This window comes from Cervus canadensis, chromosome X (genome assembly GCF_019320065.1).
Source record: "Cervus canadensis isolate Bull #8, Minnesota chromosome X, ASM1932006v1, whole genome shotgun sequence".
NCBI classification, from domain to species: Eukaryota; Metazoa; Chordata; class Mammalia; order Artiodactyla; family Cervidae; genus Cervus; species Cervus canadensis.
The window spans coordinates 38897189-38922652 of NC_057419.1; the positions used below are offsets into that span (position 1 = coordinate 38897189).

Consider the following 25464-nt stretch of genomic DNA (forward strand, 5'->3'; position numbering starts at 1 on the left):
CCTATAAGTACCCCCCGCCCCCTTGCAACCCCAGCTCTACTATGGTACCTCTTCTAGAGGCTCAGTGCTATTGTCAGGTAGCAACATCCTGGTGAGCAGATCTGGAGGTACAGTCAATCTAGCTGTCTCTGTGTTTCCTGGAAAGTGAAAGTGTTAGTAGTGTCTGACTCTTTGTGACCCCATGGATTGTAGCCCACCAGGCTCTTCTGTCCATGGAATTAATTCTCCAGGCAAGAATCCTGGAGTGGGTTGCTGTTCCCTTCTCCAGGGAAATCTTCCTAACCCAGAAATGGAACCTGGGTCTCCACTGCAGGTGGAGTCTTCACCATCTGAGCCACCAGCGAAATCCTCCCCCAGCCCCACATAGAATATATGTTCCTATTTGCTCTGCTGCCCCCCAGTGGCCATCTGAGTAAGAAACTAGGGGCTGAGATGCACAAAGGCATATTGGCTGAGTCTACTGAATGTTGAGGTTCAGTAAAAGGTTTTAAGACAACTCACCTAAGAAGTGTAGTGAACAGAGTAAAAAGTCCCAGCCAGGTGCCACGGGCCTAAGAGGCAAAAATCCTCTTGCCCTAAATTGGTTCTTACTTTGAGGTACTTAGAATGGTTCTGTGTTGGGACACCACCGTGGTGCAACTGCATTGTGGAGGTGTAGGTATGGTGTGGAGAAGGCGCAAACAATAAGAGACTATGGTGAAAGGACCTGTCATATATCGAAGGTGTAGATAAGAAAACAATGGAGAAGGAACTGTGTTGGTCTTTGAGATATTCTAGCTGCTGTAGAATTGCATCCCCTGCAGATGTCGTTTATCAGTAAGACATCCCACATGGTCAGGTGGGATTGATTCCTGAACTCTGCAAGAACTTTCCACCTTGTAACTGTGAGAAGTGGTCAAGGAAAAAAGATAGCATTTTCAGGGGTTCTGTTTTACTCCTAAGCCTAGGAATTGAATAAGAGCTTCGTAAGTGGCCAAGTATTTAAACCGTAAACGTGAGGTGGGGGAGGACTGGAACTGGGAAGCCCAAATCCAGCAAATTGATCAAATTAGGCAGAGAGATAGCCTAAGCTGTCACCTAGAACAATGGTTTTTGATGCCTGACTTATTGGAGGGTCCCAGTTGGATTTCACCACCAAAGTGTGTGTTAAAGAAGGAAGGTAGTAGTGTGAAGTGGCTGGAGTCAAATCTCAACTCTCAGGGGCATCTTCTGGGAGACACAGAAAAGAACTTTTTATCTTCTCATCCCTTTCACCTAAAAGCAAAACAGGCAGCTGCTTTGGGCTGAAGTTAGTCCCATTTCCCCTTCAGTATGTCAGGCAGAAAAATTGGCCTGGCCATCAACTCAGCAAAGGAAGTTTGCCTACTCTGCTTGTACCCTCCCTACCTCAGCAAGACTGGGAGAAAGGATCCTCTCCTCTTCCTTCAGCAGAGAGGAATTAACCTCTGGAAAGAAGGGCAGAAGCCATGGCTTGGAATAGCTCTGTGTGTATGTGTGTGTGTGTTTCTGTGTGAAATAAAAAACAAAGGTCAGGTTCAGGGACATGATTCCAGGCCTTTGCACTGCATAGTAGGGAGATGAACCTAACCCCCACCCCACAATAGGATAAGCCAAGGTTATCTGAAAGAGTAAGCCATGGTGAATAACTAGGGACAAATGCAATGGAGAGATTATAAAGAAACATGAGTTATGTTTTTTGCATTGCAACTGGTTTTGGCACTGGGCTCAATAATTCTGCCTCCTCTGTAGAGACTTCTCTGGATAAATGAGAAATGAAGGAAGTGATCAGATAGTGGTAAGACCCCCTTCTGACCCAGAGTTACTGGATAGGGATAGTCCTTTCTGAGGCATAATGATGCTTCCCTAGGACCAAGAAGCCTCAAAGCTCTAATCCCCGACACAGGTAAATCTCTCAAGTAAATAGAGTAAAGTATTAAAAAGCAGAGACATTACTTTGCCAACAAAGGTCCGTCTAGTTAAAGCTATGGTTTTTCCGGTAGTCATGTATAGATGTGAGAGTTGGATCATAAAGAAAACTGAGCGCTGAAGAATTGATACTTTTGAACTTTGGTGTTGGAGAAGACTCTTGAGAGTCCCTCAGACTGCAAGGAGATCCAACTAGTCAATCCTAAAGGAAATCAGTCCTGAATACTCATTGGAAGGACTGATGCTAAAGCTGAAACTCCAATACTTTGGCCACCTGATGTGAAGAACTGACTCATTGGAAAAGACCCTGACGCTGGGAAAGATTGAAGGCAGGAGGAGAAGGGGTCGACACAGGATGAGATGGTTGGATGGCATCACTGACTCAATGGACATGATTTTGAGCAAGCTGTGGGAGCTGGTGATGGACAGGGAAGCCTGACACTGCAGTCCATGGGGTTGCAAAGAGTCGGACATGACTGAGTGACTGAACAGAACTGAACTGAGACCCTCCCCATTGGGACTGAGCTAGATATGCCAGAAGCAGTTGTAGTTATGCCTTTCCTTTTGTTCAGATCAATCTTGTTACCCACCAACATGATAATGATATAATCACCTCTCTATGCTCATACATCTTCTACCCACTTATCTGTTTCCTCAAAAAAGTTGATGTCTACAGGATAATGTGTTGCAGAGAGTTGAAACATTTAGTTGAGATTCAAAGAGAATAACGTACCTGTCTTTCTCTCTGCTCGTCTTTTTTTTTTTCCTTATGCACTCATGCTTGTATTGTTTTTATCCTCTGTGCTAGTTTTACCAACCCCTCTATTGCTTCCTGCAATCCCCTTTTTCAGGTAAAACGTGGCATAATATCCACTTGTGATGTCGAAGACAACCACAGCAATAATTGAATCACGAATGTTGCTAGAAATTAGGCTGCAAAAGTGCTTCTAGCCAGCTGTGTTCCATAACTGCAGCTAACTAGCTTTCTAAAGGCTAGAATTTAATGAAGGGAAAATCAAGAGTCAAGGAAATTGGGTTCCTGAAAAGTAGCGGCTATGACTACAACCAAGTAAGTGCCTACCATCCTAAGAGAGGTCCTATCTCAGTAGACTGTTTTCATTAAGGAAGACCCTACAGAGCAACAGATTTAAGTATTCGAGACTATTTGTACTTTGTTACATACAGGTAGAGATTAGATGAGAAGAGACAGAATAAGAAACAGCACAGGGTTTGGTGATTTGGGGAGGTTTCACTTTTTTTTCTTATTTATTTAGTTATTTTTGTGGAGGTTTCACTTTTTAGTTCTCCTTTATCCACAGGTAATGTGGGCTTACATTACAGTACCCTACTGTGATGAATAGGCTTAAGTGGTTGAGGTACCGGGTTAGTGACGTGGGAGTGAACACTCACTATTCGGTCCTCCAAGGACATGACCTTAGACAGGAAGTCAGTGCCAAAGGTTGCCTGCAAAGGAGGGGCAGATACTTACTCTGTACGCCTCCTCTACCCCCAGTACCAGGCAGTCTTAGACCCAGAAGTAGAGAATGGCCCTTGAAAAGTGTCCTGGTTCAACTTTTCAACGCTTAGCAATAGATAACTTTGAGGAAAAGAATCCCCAGGTAAGTCGGCCAAAGAAGGGGGCAAAAACGTACTGTGTGATGCCTTGTACTGGGCTCACCCAGCAGGTGCCTTCCAAGCTCTTGTACATAAAGTGGGTGAGAATAAGTAGGCCAGATGACACCCTGAGTGAAAAGGATATTGATTCCCCTGAGAGCCCCCTACTCCATTCTGTACCATCACATCTTCTTATCCCCAAAGCCCAACCTAGGCTCCCACCACTCTGCCAGCCAAGGATTGCAGGACTTGGATTTGCACAGAGACTGGCGCTCGGGTGTGATGGACCCAAGGCTGAAGCCTCGGCGGTGGGCCTTGAGGTGTCCTTTGTGCTTGGCAGATGGGTGGCACTTGCTTCCTGGGGTCACTTGGCACTCTATCCAACCATCAATGTCACCTTCAGGCCTGGGCTTGGGGCCATGCCCTCTCAGGCCCTGCCCACAGCCCTGAGGTGGGGCAGCTGGGCCGTGTGTGATCCTGGGAGTGGGATAGTTGGGGGTGGGATGAGGGCAGGGATGGCCAGGAAAGCTGAAGCACTCACAGAGGGTAGGTGGCCTTGCCAGAGGGAAGTCGGATCGTTTGGAGGAAAAGCATGTGCTGCAGGAAATCTAATCACTGGTGTGGAGTGGGGATGGGAGGCTTGGCGGGGGGGAGTTGGTTCATTCTAGATAGTTCCATTACCCTCCTCCAAGAGGAGGAAGTACCAAAGAGATCAGAAGGCACATCCGGACAAGCTGATTTATTGAGTTGCAGTGGGACTCCCACACATAGGTACTGGAGCCAGGTGCTCAGCTGCCCTCATCCCCCTCAGCTGCCAAAGCCTCCTGGCTCTCCTCTCCACTGGGCTCCTGCTGAGCAAACTCCTCGATGACTATGTCCTCAGAGCTTGCAGAAGCAGCAGAAGGGAACGGAGGGTTAGGAACAACTCTCTGAGCATCATCCACTCCAATTTCCTGACCCCAGAGAAGTGATCCCTTCCTTGCCACTCAGCTCAGACTCTCACCCCCTCTCAGCTGCCCCCGCCCCACATGGACCACACTGGGCTTGTTTCCTTCATTTCTTCCCCAATCTCCCAACACAAAAGTCCCCCCCCCCCACTCTCAGAGGGGAAATAAGAATGGGGGGTGGGAAGGGGAGAAGGCATGGAAAAATGAAAAACAGGAGAAATAAGGGCTAGGAGGCAGGGAAAAAAGACAAGACTGGAAGGGATGAGGGTGAAGGACGACTGGGAGAAGAGCAGGAGGTGGAGGGCGGGGGATGCAAAAAGGGAAAGTGGGGCTTATGAAAAGCACTGCACTGAACTACGACACGAAGTTAAACCATATGTTTCCACTGCACACCTATTGAAAGCAACACTCCAGGGAAGCTTTTTAACATTTCCATTGTCGTAAAATGGAGAGTGGCATGGGGAAAGGGGTGGGGGGCGAGGTTTCCAGGCCTCACATTTTCTTACCTAGCAGCCTCTGCAGTGAGCATAGAGAGGGGAGGAAATATGGATTAAAGCTGATAAGTTCCCTGAAGAAATGTCTTGTTACTCTTCCCTCTCCCTTTTTGACCGTCTCCCTCTCATATATACACAACACACACACACACATGTGCGCATGCACACACGAATACAATTGCCCTGAAAACCTATTCACCCACCCTACCTACTGCCATAGAATCTCTACTCAAACTGCCGGTCCTAGCTTCATGAGATCAGAATTGATTGGTCCCCAACCCTCGGGACCACTGTTCCTGTGAGTCCCACCTGGTCACTTACCGTCTGACGGCTTTGGATGCATCAGGATCAGGGGGAGCTCCACACCAACATCACTGCAAGGATCCCAAGGTTGAGTTACAGATCTCCCTCCAAGACCACTCCCTGAACCTCTCTTCCTCAGTTATTTGGTCCTAGGATGCCCTTAGATTCTCCCTCATCACTCTTTTGATCTCCTGATTGCATCCTCCCTTTCTTGCCCTGGTTCCCCCCACCCCATAGTCTCTTACCTGGCTGTCAGGTCGCCTAGGATGCTGAGGGTAGAATGACACCCTAAAATTAGCAGCTGGAAATAGAATGTAGCAACCTAATTTGACAGGGGAATTAGGGATTGTAAGGCCAACCCAACCACAGAATCGGTTTCTGGAAGGGAAGGTAGCCTGCTCATGGAGCTCACAGGTTTGGGAAACGGGTCCAGAGAAGGGGTGGGTTGAATGGGTCAGTCCAACTGGGAGGAAAACAAAAGTGGCTCCCCAGCCCCTGCCCAGACAGACCTTGCATTCTCACTCACCCTCCACAGGACACCATCAGGTTGACTCTGACTTTGTAGGACACCAGGATCCCCAGCAGCTCCTTGTCCACTCCTGGTCGAAGACTGGGAGGTGGTAGTATTCATTGTTGTGTGTTTGAGGGGAAATGGCTGTGAGGGAGCTAACTCATTCAATCCCCCAGTCCCTTCCTGTGCATCTTTTGTCATCTGACAGGTCTCCCAGGCTGTGATCTACTCATTGGGATCGCATTTCTGTTCCTCAAATCCAGTTTTACCATGTCACCCTCTGCTCAGGAGGCTACCTCTCTGAATATAATTAGTACACTGCTTGACTTTCACAACCCTTAACAATTTGGCCCCACCTAGCCTCTCTAACCTTCCTGCCCTAACTCCCTAACACCTGGGATACAACCTAACCGGACCCATCCTCTCTCCTTGCTCAGAACAAGCCGTGCAGATTCTTACCTTCTAACGTTTCCCCAGGCTATATTCCCAACTTGGAACTCTCTTTTCTTCCTCTATTGCTATCCAAATCCAACACATTCTTCAAGATCTAGCTCCTTCTGTCTCCTCCAGCTATACTGGCTTCTTTGAACTCCTATTGGATTTATAATCTGAACTACACATACTAACATTTAACTGATAGATGGCATTTGCATTCCTCTTTGTTCCCCATTTAAGCCATAAACTGAAGGCAGAGACTATCTTCAACTACTTTGTACCCTCCCACATTGCTTAGCATAGGAATGAGTATGTAACAAGCATTCAATGAAAACCGACTGATTGAAAAATAAGGCACAGGAGTTCCCTGATGGTACAGTGGATAAGAATCTGCCTGCCAGTGCAGGGGACACAGGTTCGGTCCCTGGTCCAGAAGATTCCACATGCTGCAGGGCAACTAAGCCCTTGTACCACAACCACTGAAGCCCACACACTCTAGAGCCCATGCTCCACAAACAAGAGATGCCACCACAATGAAGAGTAGCCCCTGCTCACCTCAACTACAGAAAGCCCACACACAGCAATGAAGACCCGGTTCAGCCAAAATTAATTAATTAATTTTAAGAAAAGGAAAATACAGAAAGTTATATGATCTTGGAGATTTTCCAAGATTTTTCATTGCCCTGGGATGCTGATCCTCTATCTGCAAAGTAATGCTATTGGGATGATTTCTCAGGCTCTTTGAAGCAATAACAATGTATTGCTACATGATTAATAAGGCACAGAGAAAGGCAGTGGGAATGAATGCTTGTCAGATGGTGGCAGATGGTTTTCGGTAGGAGACACATCTTACACTAGGGCCTCCAAGTGTTAGGCATAGGACCAAATGAATGACAATATAATTCTATCAGTTCCTATCATGTTCTTTTTTGTCCTCTTTTCTCTCCATTTCTCATCTGTCTTCCACTGAACTTCTATCTTCACTAGAGAGTAGCTGCTACAGAGATCGCAGTGTTAGAGCCAGATGACATGTGATAGCATCTTTTCCACCTCTGCCACTGTGCAAGCTTAGACAAGTTCCTTCGTCTCTCTGAGCCTCAGGGCCAGTAAGTGTAAAGCAGTAAGAACGCATATCCAGCCTAATTAATGAGATTCTTATGAGGATAACAGTACCATACATAAGACCTTTTTGAGCTGTAAAATATACAACATAAGGAATTTTTCCTATCCACTTTTTCCTTTCTTATTGCCCATGACCTAAGCCTGTCATTGGTCCCATGGGTATTATTTAGCTTACTGTTGGCCCTCTTGCCTAGAGGTGTCTCTGAATGTTTAAAATTTTTTTGAAACAGGTAGGCTTCGTTGAAGGTGAAACCTCAAAACTGTGTATATAGCACACAGTGGGTTGAGGGGTAGAAAATGAAGGCTGGGAGTTACGTGTGAGCTTACATTGTGCTAGAGGCCAGATTGGTGTCACCCTGCTTGAGTTTGCCATCCAATGCCAGGCCCTGTTTCTGGCAGTTGGGTGCCAGAAGCGGGGTTACTGCAAAGCTCTTGGAGAAGGTGGAGTTAGCAGCTATAGTCTCCCTTTGAAAGGAAAAGAAGAGAAGAACTTAAGCTAGGCTTGCCAACTAAGTGATTCTCATTCCCAAGAGTATTTTGCACAATTCCATGAACCTACTGGAATATCCAAGAGAGCTGACATGTCTGACTGTGGAGAGTGGGAATGATTCACTCTGCTGGAGAATCATCTTGTGCCCCCGCCCTCTCTCAGAATTCGATGATCCTCTTGTGGGTATCTTCCCTCTAGCTCTCTTGAGAATCCCTCCCTTTTTCCACATCAGCCCTCACCTTGATCTTCCTCAGTCCTGCCCTCTTCCCCATTTCCTTCTTTCCCTAATCCTCTCCTCTGTCTCCAGACCCCGACCCTCTTTCCACCACCCTACCCCTCAGCTCTCTGACCCCAGCCCCGGCGCCAGCTCACGTGAACTCCTGAACGAACACAGTCTTGGTGTACTTGTCTAGTGAATACAGGACGACATCTGTGATCTGGTCAACTGAAGAGCCAGGAAAAGCACATGACTATAGTTAGTCATCCTCAAGACCCCAACTCACTGCCCTTGTACACGGGTACACTTCATGTGATGTACTAAGATGTGCATATATGGATGAACAGAGATGTATGTTTTGATAAGCCTGCAATGGAAGGAAAGCCTAGATGAATGCAGACTAGGTAAGTGGGGGCAGAGTTCTGGAAAAAGACCTATGAATTTGGGACCAGGGACAGGGAGACAGGAAAAGAAGCTCACCTGAAATCTTGATTTTTTTGATGACCTTGTTGGTGGAGTTGTTGATGGAAACATTGACAGAGATGGGTTCGCCATGATAATTTACCTAAAGCAGGAGGAGAGGCCCGTTATAAGGTTGGAGGGAGAACACTCAGATAAAGACCTAGAATTTGTTTCCTCAGCACTCTTGCCGACCTGGCCTCCACCCTTGTCTTCCCAAGTAGGAGATCAATAAAGAAAGGGTTTCAGAGTGGTTGCATGCTAGGGGGCAAGAAATGGGGGTCACAAACCTCCTTGTCCATCCAGGCCTGGAGTTGTAGGGGCTGAGCTGACAGGAGGAAGCGGCGCACAGTCTGGGCACAGGGGCCAGGGCCTGGTTCCAGGGGGGCAAACTGTATTTTCCGAATCACCAGCCGCACAGAGTCTCTAAGTAGAGGCCAAGGGGACAGCCAGAACATCTCCTTAGGACCCACAGACCTTTCTTGTGCCAAACCTATAGCCCAGTCCTCACTTGGGTGGTGGAGGTGGCAGAAAGTTTCCCTCAGAGAATGCCTCTGGACCCTCAAGGTAGGTATCTAGACCATAGGTCAGCAAACTATGGCTCACTGGCTAAGTCTGGTCTGCTGCTTGTGTCTGTATGGCCCACAAGCTAAAAATGGTCATTACATTTTCAAGTGGTTGAAAAAAATCAAAGAACAATATTTTATGACATGTGGAAATTATATAAAATTCAAATTTCAGTGTTCATAAAGTATTGGAACATAGCCATGCTTGTTCATTTACGTACTGCCCATGGCTGTTTTCATGCTACAGTGGCACAATTCAGTAGGTACAACAGGAAGTACATGGTTCACAAAGCCTAATATTCCTTGTCTGGGCTTTGACAGAAGAGTTTGCTGACTCATGCTCTAGAGCAAAGAAGAGAAATTAGAGGGGAATCAGAAATGGGCATCTGAATTGGTGATGCTGCTACAGAGGTTAGAAGTAAGGATGTTTTTGTCCTGAGAGCAAGATCTGTTTCCTGGTGCAGGCTAGAGGCAGGGATTTTGAAGTTGACCACAGAAACACCTCTTGGAGACTTTCTCCTCCAGGTTTTCGGCACAGAAACTCTTCACTTCAAAGTCAATACCGCAGGCCTGCAAGGGGGCAGAGGCAAAGAGAACTCATTTCTGACACTGCCCACTCCCTTCCTCATGGGTTTATAAGGAAATGTCTGATCCCATCCCTTAGCTGTCCCTTTCTCCAGTCTTGTCCATTTATCCCTCTGTCTGTCTTTTTGAGAACCCAGACCTCACCTTTCCTGTATCATCAGGACCTGGCTGCAGTGTCACCGAACAGGGCAGGTTGACAACCATCTAAAGGATCAGAAGGAGGTCAGCAAACAGAAGCAATAGGGACCCCTTTCCTCTGTTCTCCTTGTTTAGCTTCCTCTCTTAATCTTCCCTAGAAGCCTTACCTAGGGCTTGGGGTCAGTACCTGCAGGGTGAAGGGGTAGGCATTGTCCCCCAGCTTGTGCAGCAGTCGCTCCTGCAGGACTGTGAGGGGGCCCCGGGGGCTGTTGGGCTCAGCTGGGACCACTTGTTGGACCTGTACGTACAGATCTTTGCGGAATGTCAGACCAATCACATCCAAGTCATCATGGCCATAGCGAAAGGCACAGGTCAACATGACAAACACTGCAGGCAAGGGAACAAGGACCTGTCAGGTCTGAGGGGGAAAGGAGGTCTTAATGGCCTCAGAGGAAGCTCAGAGGAAGACATGGAGAAACAATGTAATATTATCAAACCAGTATGGCCATAAAGAAAAGGATTAACACATTTGACTACAGTAAAATTTAAAACTTCTTTACATTAAGAATCTTTATAAATAATGAAACAAGCAAAAGCCTGAGAGGAAATATTTGCAACACATGTAACAAAAGTTTAGTGTTCCGAGTATCTAAAAAAACTCCCACAAATCAGTAATAAAAACACAAACATTCCAATATAAAAGTGTGCAAAGTGTATGAATAGGCTCTACACAGAAGCATGGAATGGAATGGCCAATGAAGTATGAAAACATGTCCAGTCTTATTAGTAATCAGATAAATGCAAATTAAAGCCACAATGAGAACATTTCTGCTTCCTCAAAAAATTTTAAGCCTGACAGCACTAAGTGTTGAACAATGCTCCAGATGTGAAACAATTGATTACATACAGTGGTGGGAGTATATGTTTGTACAGCCACTTTGGAAAACTGCTGGGCACTGTCCAATAAAGTGGAATCTGCTCATATCTTATGAAATAAGAAGAATTTAGTGGAACTCTTGCTCTTGTCTATAAGGAGAAACGTATGAAATGTCCGTGGCATCAGTGTTTGTCATAGCAGAAAACTGGAAATGATTTAAATACCGATCAATGGGAGAGTGGGTAAACAGTTATGGTATATTCATATCGTGGAATATTAAACTGAGGTTAAAATAATGAACCTGAGCTCAATGTATTAACATGGTTAAGTCTCAAAAGTTGAGTAAAAGAAGGATGATATGCACAATCATACCATGTATATAAAGTTGAAAAGCATGTAGAACAATACCAAAGTTGCTTACTGATATATAAAGTTAGAAGTATAGAAACATCATGGGAACAATAAATATCAAATTTAGAATAGTTATTACCCGAGGTGGAGGCAGGAAGGAAAGGAGGGAGGGAGGAAGGAGTGTGGGATTAGGGAAGGATATGTGGGAGACTTCAGTTGGTTTCTGTAATTCTTTTTAAAACTAGGTGATGGGTACAGGGTATTCATTGCATAATTCTCTAGGGTCAGAACCTAGGTTTGCATACAACTTGTGGAAATCCCTCATGTTGTCTGAGCCTCAGTTATTTCACCTGTCAATAACAAGACTGCAGAAGAGCTCTACAGTTATTACCTCTGTTTTATACTTAGAGAAAATGAGCTCAGAGCAGCTAAATGACAGCCCAGGATTTTAACTCAGACATGACTCTAAAGCCCAGACTCGTATGCTCAGCTTAATTCACAGGATGGTTGTAAGGAGGTGATGTACGAGAAATCCCTGTGGAAATTTAAACTACAGATGTGGATGATGATGATGATCATGGCAATATTAGAGAAATGGAACAATGATAGTTGAACTTATGCATTACAGCTAGTACCTAAGATTATTGGGACAAATAGAAAGCTACTTCAGTGCATTAGTGGAGTGTGGGATGGGGTACAGAGAGATATCTGTCCAAGGACAGTGACAGAGACTGAGGGAAGGAAAGATTTACAACAGGGGTTGGGGAAAAAAATGGAATAGGGGTCGAGAATCTTATTTTTAATCAGGAGCCCTGACCCAAAGAAAAGAAAACTACCAAGAGCCACACACTAGTAGAAACCAACTTATTTTTGTATTTTTAAGAAATCAAAATATACAACAGCCAGATTATCTGCTTTTAAAATTGCAAACAAGCAAAGAAAATGAATCTATATTCAAAAGATACAACAAAGACTGAAAGTAACGATAATGGTAGTGCTTATAATGTCTGGGACAATGGGCAGCCTCATACCCTGCATGAGGGAGAGTTAATTGGTACAACCATTTTGAAGGGCAATTTGGCGATAGAAAGCTTTAAAAATGTGTGACTACCCTTTGGCCATTCATTCCTTTTCCAGGCATTTAGTCTAAAGAAATAATTGGACAAGTATGAGAAGAAATACATACAAGCATGTACTTTATGGGGTTGTTTGTCATAGCAAAAAATGTCCAGTGGTTAGTTGGCTAAATACATTATGGTGCACTCACAGAATATAGTACTAGGCAACCAAAAAATTTATAGATTTTTACATATTGCATAGGCAAAAAAGAAGATTAGAAAGTATTATGTATAATATAGAATTTAAAATAAAAATGTAGATATTTTTACACAGAAAATATGAATAAATGTGAACTGGAATATCTGTGAGTATCTCTGGGTGAGAGGATTACAGTCTTTCTCCTTCATCTGTACTTTCTAATGTTTCTTCATGAAGACAAACTTAACAGTTTTCAAAAGATACAACAAATTAAATTCATCTTGGTTTCCTGGTTATGCCAAAAAAAAGTGGGAAAAGGGAGAGAAAGAATAGGAAAAGGAAAGAGGGAGCAAAGGAAAGGAAAACAGAGAAGATGAGGAAAAGAGATGGCTGGAAGGAAGCAAGGGAGGGGATGAAGTGAAAGAGAGTGAAATCAGAAAAAGAAGAGGGGCCAGGCAAAAGGGTATCTAATAGACCCTGAGCTCAGGGTGTGTTAATCAGATGAATTGTTCTTGACACATCCTGCTGTGGTATGTGGTGGGAAGGGCATCACCCCACCCCCAAGATCTTATTGATTCTCTGACAGTTTACAATCATCCTTTTTTGTGTTAAGAAATAGCTTGTTTTAATTTTTTTAATTCAACATCTATTCTAAGGTTATTTATATTTGTGTTTATTATATAAATAATACATATTAGTTGTGTGACAATTAGAAAACAAGAACAAAAAGAGAAATCAAAGTCCTGCCATCATACATATTTCAGAGATAACTGCTCTTAATTTGTTTCATTTGCTTCCCAACTTTGTTTCTGTAATTAAATATAAGGCCACCTTAGATATTTATGACTTCTCTTTCATTGCCTTTTTGAAATGAAACATTTTATTTTGAGATTATTGTAGATTTACATGCAGTTGTAAGAAATAATACAGAGAGATCCTACATCAATTTTTGTTAAACCACACTTCACTCACACTACCACATATATTGCCCTACAACTGGCCTTTTTCATTCAGTGGTGTAGTGTTAGTGTATTTTACAACAAATGCACCTCAAAAGAAAAAAATACATATTTGGAAATGTTATGCAAGTAAGATTATCTCGATAAAAGTAACAAAGCATATAAAAAAGCTAAGGAATAAACTTAAATACATACAGCTTAAATGAATAATAATATAAAACTAAGAGACATGAAGATTAAAATTAAAGGAATAAACATTTTATTTCCTGGGTCGACATACATTTTTTAAACTAAAGATTTTTTTCTGTAGGTTATTCTGAAAATTTTTTAGGGCTGTGAAAAAATGATTTAGGGTTTAGAACTACAGAGTAATTGAGAGTCTTAAATAAGTTGATTAATTTACTGGCTATACCCCAGAATTCCTCTGATATTTAAAAGTGGGTGGACTGCTTATCCGCACTGTTTAATCTGAGCAATTAAGTTTGGTTTATTCCACAATACCTAAAGGTTACATTTGAACTAGTATTCATCAATTTGTTCTGAACCTTTTTCAAATCGAACCCAATTTTCAATCTGTTGGATCACAGAGCAAGAATTAAAGAAAAAAAATGGCAAAGCAATTATTTCAGTGTAATCTGGAACTATAATACTGTAACCAGAGTAATGTCTTTTGCTGTTACTTGCTGTAATTATTGTTTTGTTTATTTCTTTGTTTGGGATTTTTTTTTTTAATGGAAAAAATGGGTTTCTCTACACAAAGGAGATACGGAAAGACATATGCAAATAAAGGGAAAAAGAAATGCAAAGTGGCAGCCTGAAGGTCACATCCAGCCCTTGGAAAAATAAAGTTTTTTGATTTATCCAAGGCTTTAAAAAAAATCTCTTAATTAGCTGCCAACATTTGAAAATCAGGACATTTGCTTAATGCAAATTTTAATAATTTAATCCATATTTTAATAATATTGATTTCTGGTGTACTGGATCTTTCAGTAGGCAGTCTAAGTGTGTGTTCAGGTTAGCAGTGAAGCAAAGGCCCCACCAACAATAAGGGAGAAAATCAGAGATTTTAGAAAAAAAGCATTAAATTTCAGCACACGTGTAAATTTTGTGTGATCTTGGAAAAGAAAATGTAATTAATGCTTTAGAAATATATCTATTTTAAATATTATTTGGAAGAGGCACTAGAATCTTTTCAGACTTTGAGCCTCTCAAAGTCTTATTCTGACCTTTATTTCCAGTTCCTCTTTAACAATCAGAAAATTTGGCCACACAGGGCTGAAATTCCCAGTTGTTAGCTTCTACCAGATAAGACATTCACAGTTCCCACCACTTTTTAATTTTCTTATAACCCTCTGGTCCACTCGTCCAGCCCACTCATTCAGATTACTTGTCTGGTGTGTGTGATATTTTAGGTTGGGGTCCCTGGCATATACACAGACCAACAAGGATTTTTACTTACTCTTTCGGCCTTTTAAGTAATCAGGGTCAACCAGGACTACACCATCTACGGAGAGGGGAAGAGACGGCATTCTGGTCAGGAAAAGTCCTCAGACTATGAAACAGAAGTTCCTCTTCTGCATGGTCCTTTCTTGGCTTTCTTTCACTCCCTTGCTCCCACTCCCCTTCTCCCCAGGCTCTTTCCCTTTTCAGACTCACTGACCAATGGGTTCCACCATGTCCACATGGTCCACGAAGTCTCGTTTCCCCAGGTACATGGATAGCTGTTGTGGAACAACCTCCCATGTTACTCTCATAATCTTCTTTTAATGGATTCCCTTGAAGGCCCCAACCCAAACCCCTGAGACCTTGAAGGACGTACACACCTATCCCTTTTCCCCTTTCATTTGCCCAGCTGGGTCAGGTTCTCTCACCTTGCCATTGGAGCAGGTCTTCTTAAACACCCTAAGAGGAGAAAATCAGAGGATATGGAAAGGGATTGGAAGAGAAGGGAGGGGGAGAAGAAGGGAAAGGAAAGAAAGGGAATTGGGGAGAAAAGGAACTATTTCTAGGATTAGAGGAAGAGACCCAAGGAGAATGAAGTGACACTCAGGTGGAGGCAACACAAGTAGAAGAGAGGTTGCAAACTCCTCCACCCCAAAGGCAGATCGTTGGGTTTGGGTAAGCCACAAGTCACAGAAGCAGAGAATTAGCAGTTCTTACTTACCTAGACATGTTGGCCATGGTGTGGATGTTGAGCCTTTTCTGGCAAGAGGGGAAGGAGGGAGGCTCAATCATTTGATCCCATTCTCCTTACCTGGCTTTGATATACCATCTGGACACACCTGGTGTGACATAACCTTTTCTTCTTAGGTAGACACCTCACCACGATCTGTGCTTCCTATTCTCCCTCCTACCAGGGTTACTTATTCAGGCATACTCTCACCCATCCAGGACACAGGAAAAAAACTCCCCTAGTTTTTACAAATTATTGACTAATCATCCTGTTTGTTCTCCAGAAAGGATGAGGCTTTTTTAAATAGCTGGGGCCCTCTCCTCTCAAGAGTGTTTTGGGAGAAGGAATTTGTTTGGAGAAAGACCTTCATCCAGGAAAGTATGAAGAAAATTGTACTGGATGAGGTTGAGCATCACCTAGCACAGGGTAGATGCCAAGTCATGTTTGTTAGATACATGAGTGAATTAATGAACAAAACCCAGACTCTGGTTTCTGCAATGGATTCTGAGCCTGAGTTCACCTCACGGTGGCCTTAACACAACTAAGGAAGGAGAAAGGTGCAGGAGAGTAAAGGTGCCCTCATGCTCTTGGTTGTTGATGGCAGAAGCCTCTATGGAAGTTGAAAGCCTTCCTTGACCCTATTCATTGTTCTCATCATCCTCCCCAGATTTGCCCACTCTTACCCCCATCAATGTTCCCAGGTGCTAAGCCTTGATCCTTAGAGAAAGATATCTCTCTAATGCTTTTCTTTGATGTGTATTAGATCTGGCCTGAGAGGAACTTAGGGGAGTTTCAGAGGTCTATCCCAGGGTATCTCGGCCTGAGTGCCTGTCAGCTCTGTTGGGAAAGGTGCCCCTCAAATGGTTCTTGATACATTGAGGAAGGTGCTAAGGGCAGGGGATGTGGGACCTAGTATAGGCTGGAAATAAGAGGACTTTGGACTATTTACCTGGGGAGGAAGGTGAAGCTCACATCCGTCTCCAGCTCTGGTCGCTATGCTCGCCTCTCCAACCTCTTATACCCAAGGTCCTGTGAATTTTCAGATTGGTGGGGGTCAAGGGAGAAGAATAGAGTCCGGGGGCGGGGTCTAAAATACTGCTTTATAAATAGCTCAGGTGCCAAGAGTTTGGAAAGCAGATTAGTGGACAAAAGATTAGTTGCTAAAAGATTAGCTGCTTGCTGCTGAGACAGGGCCAAGGTCAGGGGTTGAATCTGATGGTGTTAAAGTCAGGGGAGCTTGAGAAAAGGAACTGCAGGGTTTTGGCCTCATGAGGCCTTGAACCTGAGGACTGGGATCAAAGGGGAGTCGGGGACATTAAAAGAAATGCAAGGTGAGGGATAGAAATAGGAAGGCTCAAAGTATAAGCCTTTGTGATTCTGAAAGGAGAGTCTTGTGTCACATTCCAGTCTTTCTGTATCTCTTGAGCAGGTATAACAAGCCACACAAAAGCCAAGGGTATGGGAAAGAGCACCCTTTCCCTAGCCCACCACTACTTGGGACTTGGGGCTCTTGAAGTAATGTTTAGAGACCCAGTTATCCCAGATTATGTGCACAGCAGGAGTAGATCTCCTGTAAATGAGGGTGGAGTGGGCAGGGGAGGCTGAGTGTACTGAGCTGTGTGCACACATCTGTGAGCCTTGAACTTTTCTCGTTGAAGAGGAAGGTAACACAAGATTCTTGGCCCAGGGGCAGGTTATCCCGACAGAATGTTGCCTGTAGCAATTGACATCTTTACATGTCTGCCCCTGCCACAGCCAACCTTCCCCCATACGCGCCCTCAGCCCTTGACTCGCTCCAATCCCTAAAACTAAGTCCACGCTATAGGCCCTAAGCAGCTTCCCTCACCTCATATGACCACTCATGGAATTAAAGATATTTCTGTCCTGCAGCTGCCAGGACCCCTGCAATGGCAGCAACAAAAGTAATCTTCCTTTCTTGGCTGTCCTTCCCATAGAACACAGGCCCAGGTTTCATGGACATGGAGGATGTAGAGACAGGATCTCCAAACTCTGGGGGTACAGGACCCCACCCTACTTTACCTCACCATAGCGCTAGCTGGGCTTCAGTACCTATCCATAGATGCAGCCTCAACCCTCCAGGATAGCCTGTCCATTCCTCACAGGGTGGCCATGCCTGTGGCTCAGGGGCTGGGCCTTCCCTACCTTCCGCTCGCCACTGTGGGTGCTGAATACAGCTGTCCTGTATTCTCTTTGCCCAAATAACTATGTTAGCCTTTGCCATCCCTGTCAGTATGCACCCCAGGGCCTTGGCTTTTAGTCATTGTAACTCTGCTTCTTTAGCTAGAGCTAGAAGCCCAGACTCTGAGGGGAAGGTTGATGTCCATGGGGAAGGTGAAGTCAGAATGAATGTTCTTTTGGACTAGGCTTCAACCTATTTTTGTCTTTAGACCCACATTTGAAGCTTAGCCTCTCTTTCAAATCAGGTCCATGGCCCTCCCAGCAGGAAGAAAGTAGATCTGGTAGGCCTTTAATTCATTACTATGATTGAACTTAAATCATTCTCTCTTTTCCTGAAGTATGTGCATTTCTTGACTGAGGTATAATTTAGTGAAAGTAAAATGCACAAGTCTCAATTGCACAGCTTGATGAATTTTTACCTACTGTAGAAGGCTGAATAATGGGCCTCCAAAGATATCAGGTCCTAATCCCAGGAAGCAATGAATTTTACCTTATATGGAAAAAAGGAACCTTGCAGATGTGATTAAATTTAGGATCTTGAGAGGGGGGAGACTATTTTGGATCATCTGGGTGGGCCCTAAATGTAATCACTAGTCTCTTTATGAGAGGGAAACAGAGGGAGATTTGACTGCTGAGACAGAAGGCAATATGAGGATTGCAGCCAGATGCGATGCTACAGACTTGGAAGATGGAGGAAGGGAAGATGGAGGAATGCAGCTCTAGAAACTGGAAAAGGCAAGGACACGGATTCTCTCCCATACTCCCTCATGGTTGCAAGGTGGCTGTCACAGTTCAGGCATAGCCCTGCTGATACTTTGGTTTTGGCCCAGGGAACCTGATTTTGGACTTCTGAGCTCCAGAACTGTAAAAGAATAAATGGTATTTTAAGCCATCAAATCTGTGGTAACTTTTTTGCAGCAGTAATAGGAAATTACTACAGCTATGTAACTACTACCCAGATCAAGATAATAGAACATTTCTAGCTCCCCAGGAAATTCCCTTGTGTCCCTTTCCAGTTAGTAGTCTCCCAAAGAGAACCATCACTCTGGTTTCATTTTGATCAGGAGTATTTTCATTTTAGGGCTTCCCAGGTGGTGCTAGTGGTAAAGTGCCAATGCAGGAGATGTAAGAGACATGGGTTCAATCCCTGGGTTGGGAAGATCCACTGGAGGAGGGCATGGCAACCCACTCCAGTATTCTTGCCTGGAGAACCCAATGGACAGAGGAACCTGGCAGGCTATAATCTGTAGGGTCACACAGAGTTGGACAGGACTGAAGCGACTTAGCACATACATTTTCATTTTATGAGGAGGCAAGAGTAAGAAGGCAAAGGAATGCATCTCTAATGGTGAAGTATCTGGCCCCTGTGATAGATTAAGGGGAGAGCTATTTTCAGGTCTTTATGCACCCTCACTCTGCACACCCCAATGATGTTTCCAAACCCACCCTTCCAGTTAGGAAGTGATGATCAGATCTCTGAGTGAGAAATGGTTGGCTTATTCCATAAGGCATCGTAGCAGACAGGATTGTTTATCAACTTAACAGGCATCTCTCACTTCCTTCTTTTTGTTTTTATAATTCATTTATTTTTGGTTGAGCTGGGTCTTCATTGCTTCCCTTGGGCTTTCTCTAGTTGCATAGAGAGCTGGGGCTCCTCTTCTTGCAGTGCACAAGATTCTCATGGGCTTCAGTAGTTAAAGCATGTGGACTCAGTAGTTGTGGCACATGGGCTTTAGTTGCCCATAGCATGTGGAATCTTCTCCAACCAGAGACTAAATCCGTGTCCTCTACCCTGGCAGGTGGATTCTTTTTATATATCTGTATCTATCTATCTTTATTTATTTTCTTATTTGGCTGCATTGGGTCTTAGTTGCAGCATGTGGGATCTAATTCCCTACAGGGGTCAAACCTGGGTCCCCTGCATCGAGAGCCTGGAGTCTTATCCACTAGACCACAGGGAAGTCCTTGCCCTTCCTTCTTGTGGACAGAATCCTCATTTTTCAGGTACCCCACCTTCCTCCACATGGCTCACTTCTCCTCTTGGCCAGTCATGATCATTTCATCCTCCTTGCCAGTTGTTGGTTTAGTTATAGGATAATGAAACTCAGGCCACTGAGCTATGAGGGGAAGCATGGTAGGGCGATTCTGGGAAAGGTTTCCTGAATAATATAAATAAACACACAGGAAGAGAGCCCTATCGTCAGTGGTATTTCCACGTTTGGATGCAATGCCAGAAATAAAACAGCCACCTTGTGACCATGAGGGTTGCTGAAAACAGGCTGAGGGGTGCAGATCAGAAAGATGGAAAGAGTCTGTCTTCCTATAAAGAATTTTTTAATGACAATGTTAAACTGTTGAATTAGCCAACTCAAAAGCTCCCTGCTCCTTGACTTAGATTATATATTTCCTTATTTTAAACTCAGCTGAGTTGGAGTATTCTGTTATTGCAGCTGACAGCATACCAGCAGACTTAAGTGGCATATGGACAATGGCACTGTCTCAGTGTGGGAGGATGGAGAGGAGGCAGACTAATCAAATAGTAGAAACAGACTTCCCCTGCTGTCCTAGGTACTGGACACAGAGGTTCTGGCCTCTGGTCTAAAGTTGTTAACAGCCTTGCTGGAGATAAAGAGCAGACATTTAGAAACACTAAAAGGGAAGGCTTTAGAAAAGACCCCTGGTACAACACTAACCTGAATACAGTTATATGGAACCAGCCAGTCTCCCATGATTTTACTAATAAATTTGGATTGTTCGGGATTTCAGATTACTGCTCCTTTCCATCAAGCCTGTGGGGACTGTCTTTTTCCACTCCACACTGCACCTTACTCTCAGCAGGAGACCTCACTTTTTCACCTCACAAAGAAAACCTAGGCAATTGGGGTGAACTTCTCAATCTCCAAACCCTCCAAATTCACATACAGTTTAATTCCTAATGATGAAGAGGCTGATAACTGCCAGACACTGAGAGTTGACACATTGCCTCATTTTCTCCTCACAATAAGGTCGCTACTAGTATCCTCATTTTATACACAAGGAAATAGAAATTTAGGAATACTTATCCACAGTCCTATAGCTAGTAGGTGATGAAGCCATAGGTAAACTCTAAGTCTGTATGACTCCAAAGCCTGCATTTCCCCTACTATTTCACTTTTCTCTCCTGTTCTTCCTTCCTTCCTTCCTCCCCACTCCCCCCACCCCCAACTCAGAGAAAGAGATTAGAAACCATGCCTTTCTCCCTTATCCTTCTTTAGGCCCCAGGGAAACAGTTAACATTGCAGAGAAACTGTCATTAAGACATTTATGAATATTAGATATGAGGGGCCAAGAGGGGGAAGACTGGAAGAGAAGGGGCACCAAAGGATCTCAGCAGCAACAGTATCCATGTTGCTCCTTTCTGTCATGGGAAAGAAGATAATGAACTTTGCCTGGCACACTAAATTCTAGATATCAGTGAGATACCCAAGTGGATACATGTTACAGCAAACAATAAATACAGGGCTTAGATTATAGATGTGAGAATCATTCAATTCAACTAACTGTAACAAAGACCATTCATGCAACAAATGTTTATTCAACACCAGGTGGCGCTAGTGGTAAAGAACCCACCTGCCTAATGGAGGAAATGTAAGGAATGGCAGTTCAATCCCTGGGTCGGAAAGATCCCCTGCAGAAGGGCATGGCATCCCACTCCAGTATTCTTGCTTGGAGAACCCCATGGACAGAGGATCCTGGTGGGCTACAGTCCATGGGGTCTCAAAGAGTCGGACTTGACTGAAACAACATAGCTCATAGGCTCTTGTATAAGATTTATCTACTTTCGTAATATTGAAATGAAAGGCATTTTTTGGACAACAAGGTGTGTAATTTGGGGGAAAAAAATCCTGGAACATATATCATCGTAACTTTACCTGGAAGGCTTTGAGAAAGACAGAAGTAAAACCAAATGCTTGTTCTTAGGGAACTCTGGGTATGATTTGGGCGTGGGAAGATCTGGAGGAGATAGATAAAAACACAAATGAGTATAATTCCAGGCAGTCTGTGGTATGTGCCATAATCTCAGTAGAAATCAAATGTGATAAGAATGTGAGAGAGAAATTTGGTTGGAGACAGATCTGTATGCTGGAACCTCAGTTCAGTTCGATTCAGTTCAGTCACTTAGTCGTGTCTGACTCTTTGTGACCGCATGGACTTCAGCACGCCAGGCCTCCTTGTCCATCACCAACTCCCGGAGTTTACTCAAACCCCTGTCCATTGAATCGGTGATGCCATCGAATTATCTCATCCTCTCTTGTCCCCTTCTCCTCCCACTTTCAATCTTTCCCAGCATCAGGGTCTTTTCCAATGAATCAGCTCTTCACATCAGGTGGCCAAATTATTGGAGATTCAGCTTCAGTATCAGTCCTTCCAATGAATATTCAGGACTGATTACCTTTAGGATGGACTGATTGGATCTCCTTTCAATCCAAGGGACTCTCAAGAGTCTTCTCCAACACCACAGTTCATTTGTCATTATAATTATTCATAACTTGTAAGTTAAATCATGACAGTGGATGGAGAGAGAGAGAGATGGAGAGAAGGAGAGGGGAATAAACAATGGAAGAATGGAAAGAGAGAAGAGATTCTGGGAATAAGCCTTGGGGAAGGGTCACATTTGGAGGAAGGAGGACAGAAAGGAGCCAAGGAAGGAGACAGAAGGAATATCCAGAGGAATAGGAGAATCAGCGTAATGTAAAGTCACAGAAATGAAAGTGAGGAAGAGTTTCACAAGAGAGAGCCAGTCTGGTCTGCAGCCTTTCATAAAGTAGGCATTCCTTTTGGCCTAGGTGACATCAGCGGAAGCTAGCTTCCGGTTGGGGAATGTTGGGAGAGGTGTTTTCCTGAAGTAGCCACTGGGTGGTAGTGGTGGCAGTGGCGGCAGCTGCAGCTATGTCCAGGGACTGGCAGAAACTTGGCAAAACTAAATCAGCTTGAAGCAGTAGGAGAAAAACTGGCTCCTGCTGGGGCTTCTCTAGTTTTGTGGACACTGGAGTGTCCTCTTGAGTATATGCCAAGCCTCAGATCACATTTGTCCTCCTCTGAAGAAGCCAGCTCCATCCCTGGGAGCAGAGTATATAATACAAAGTACTTCATAGATTAGCAGCATTTTAAGGTTTACAAGGGGCTTCCCAGGTGGCACAGTAGTAAAGAATCCACCTGCCAATGCAAAAGACATAAGAGATGCAGGTTGGATCTCTGGATCCAGAAGATCCCCTGGAGGAATGCATGGCAATTCACTCCAGTATTTGTGCCTGGAAAATTCCATGGACAGAGGAACCTGGTGGGCTTTAGTCCATGGGGTCTCAAAGAGTCAGACATGACTAAACATAGCAGCACACATAGTTTGCAAAGTGTTTTTACATCTATTAACCAATTCAGAAAACCCTGAAAGGTTGGTATTATTGACCCCACTTCACTGATGAGAAAACTCAGTTATGAAGAGGGATCTGGGGTGACACAATTAATATGTGGAAGAACAAGGATTTGAATTCAGGTGTGTCTGGCTCCAAACACCTGGGCCTTTTGTGCAATATCACAGTGTTCAGCTATCCAGGACTCAGGCTATGATCTCTTATGCCTCGCCTACCTTTTATCCATACCCTCTCACACTCCCCACCACTGGGCAAGGATATTCAGGCTTTTCCCCCCAAAGAGATTTCTGGACCCTCCAGGAAATCTAGATTCTAGCTTCTAGAGCCTCCCCTGCAGCTCTGCCTCCTCCTCCCAGGATCCAGCTGGGTAATATTCTTAGAACCTGAAGATCAGGTTCAGAGTCTCCATTGCTTTGCAGCTCCCTTCAGAGTGGTCTGCTGCAGTCACCTCTCCCTTCCCAAGAGTGCTACCCACCTCACCCTCAGAGTCCTCCAGGCCCAGAGCTTGCTTCCTGAGCCTAAGACCTTCATAATCACTCAGCCTTAGTTAGTCCCAGGAACCTCAGGCCCAGAGCTCCTGACAATTCTGCATTCCCTAATACTAGCCTCTTAAGCATCTAGGTTTGGCATCTGTTCTTTCTTGGCTGTATTCAGACAAGGGTCTTCTGGGGTGACAGAGAGATGAGAGGTGGCGTGTAGGAAGAGGCAGAGACTGTAAGGGAAGCATGTTGGTTAGCATCCTTGGGGAAGAGTGAACCGTGTCCTCACCACCTCCTCTTACGTGTGTAATTGTTCAGTCACCCGGTGTCTGACTTTTTGCGACCCCATGGACTTCAGCATGCCAGGCTTCCCTGTCCATCACCATCTCCCAGAGCTTGCTTAAAGCCATGTACACTGAGGCAGTGATGCTATCCAACCAACTCATCCTCTGTTGTCCCCTTCTCCTCCTGCCTTTAATCTTTCCCAGCATCAGTCTTTTCCAGCTCAATAGGACTCTTGAAATTGGCAGGTGAAAAAACCTCATCTTTCCCCAGATCTACTTTTCCCAGAGCCTTCCTCATCTTTGTCAAGTCCAGTTGCTCAGGCCAGAAATCTGAGAGTTATTCTTGACTCCTCTCTTTCTCTTATATCCCTTATCAATAACTATTGTTATCTTTACTTTCAAAATCTGGCCAGAATCTGCCACTTCTTACAACCTTCACCACTGCGGTCCAAGCCACCATCATCTTTATTGGCAGTAGCCTCTGATCTGGTCTTCCTCCTGTGTACACCATCCTGTAGTCTGTTCTCAACATAGAGCTGGCCAGGGAGCCTTCTAAAATGTGAATCAGATCCTGACATTTGTCTCTTCTAAACCCTCAATGGCTTTTCAATCACTGAAAGAAGAAGCCAAGGTGTCCTCACAATGTCTTCCAAGGACCTTCATGATTTGGTTCGTGCTGAACACTCTGACCTCATCTCTGTGTTTCCTCTTCCTCATAATCATCTGGTCTTTGTTTAAGTAAGTAAAGTCACTCAGTCATGTCCGACTCTTTGTGACCCCATGGACTGTAGCCTACCAGGCTCCTCTGTCCATGGGATTTCCCAGGCAAGAGTACTGGAGTGGGGTGCCATTTCCTTCTCCAGGGGATCTTCCCGACCCAGGGATCGAACCGGATCTCCAGCATTGCAGACAGACGCTTTACCGTTTGAGCCGCCAGGTCTTTGTTTAAAAGTCACCCTAATATTTAAAACAGAAACACTCTCTACTTTCTTTTTCTCCTATACTTTTTTCCATAGCAATGATCATGATCTGTATATTTTACTTGTTAATTTTATTATCTTTTCCTTCCCACCAGTATGTAAGCTTCATTAGAGTAGGAGTTTTTGTTTTGTTTAGTACTGGTGAACTACCAGTGCCTAGAGCTGGACCAAGCACATAGTAGGCTCTCAGAAAGTATTTGCTTATCCTTTCCTAGATTATGGCCAGTGGCTTAGAGAGGCCACTGAGATAGCAATTTGCCGGGAGCCAACACACGAGACCCTACCCCTAACAAGGCCATAAGGGAGAAAACCTGACAGGCAAGGCGGATCAGGTTTTCAGGGATTTCGAAAAGCTGCCCCCGGCGCTCACCTTAAAGATGATATCTGTCTTTCTGATGCCTGCCTCAATGGACTACTCCCTAATTTCTCTGACACAGGCAGGAAGGCCTTCTCCGATCTCTTCCCAAATGAGAATCAATTTAGAACTTTAATCAATAAGTTTCCCAGGTGGTGGTATTTTATGAGATTATTCAGGGTGAAAGGAGTGTTTTCATTTAAACTCCTTTGCTGGTAGTTTGTTAGCCAAATGCATTTATGCCCTTGGTACTAATATGCATGATTGCTTATAATATCCTAATCATAAAATAGCATAAAGAACCTGATTATATAAAAGCCCTAATAGATATA

At 44.3% G+C, this 25464-nt stretch overlaps 1 protein-coding gene across 3 annotated transcripts in view; it reads left to right on the top strand.

Annotated features, from left to right (window-relative positions):
- The window catches only part of P2RY4 (pyrimidinergic receptor P2Y4), a 36035-nt gene that overhangs the window by 2118 nt on the left and 8453 nt on the right, over positions 1–25464 (top strand). For 2 of the 3 annotated variants that reach the window (XM_043457876.1, XM_043457878.1), the window contains exon 1: positions 2310–2995. The exons of the other annotated variant lie outside the window; for it this stretch is intronic. Coding sequence is in view for 1 of the 2 variants with exons in the window: in XM_043457878.1 (XP_043313813.1) it covers positions 2982–2995 (14 nt within the window). In the remaining variant the exon portion in view is untranslated. Of the gene's footprint in view, positions 1–2309; positions 2996–25464 lie in introns of those variants that run through there. 3 annotated transcript variants of the gene reach the window in all.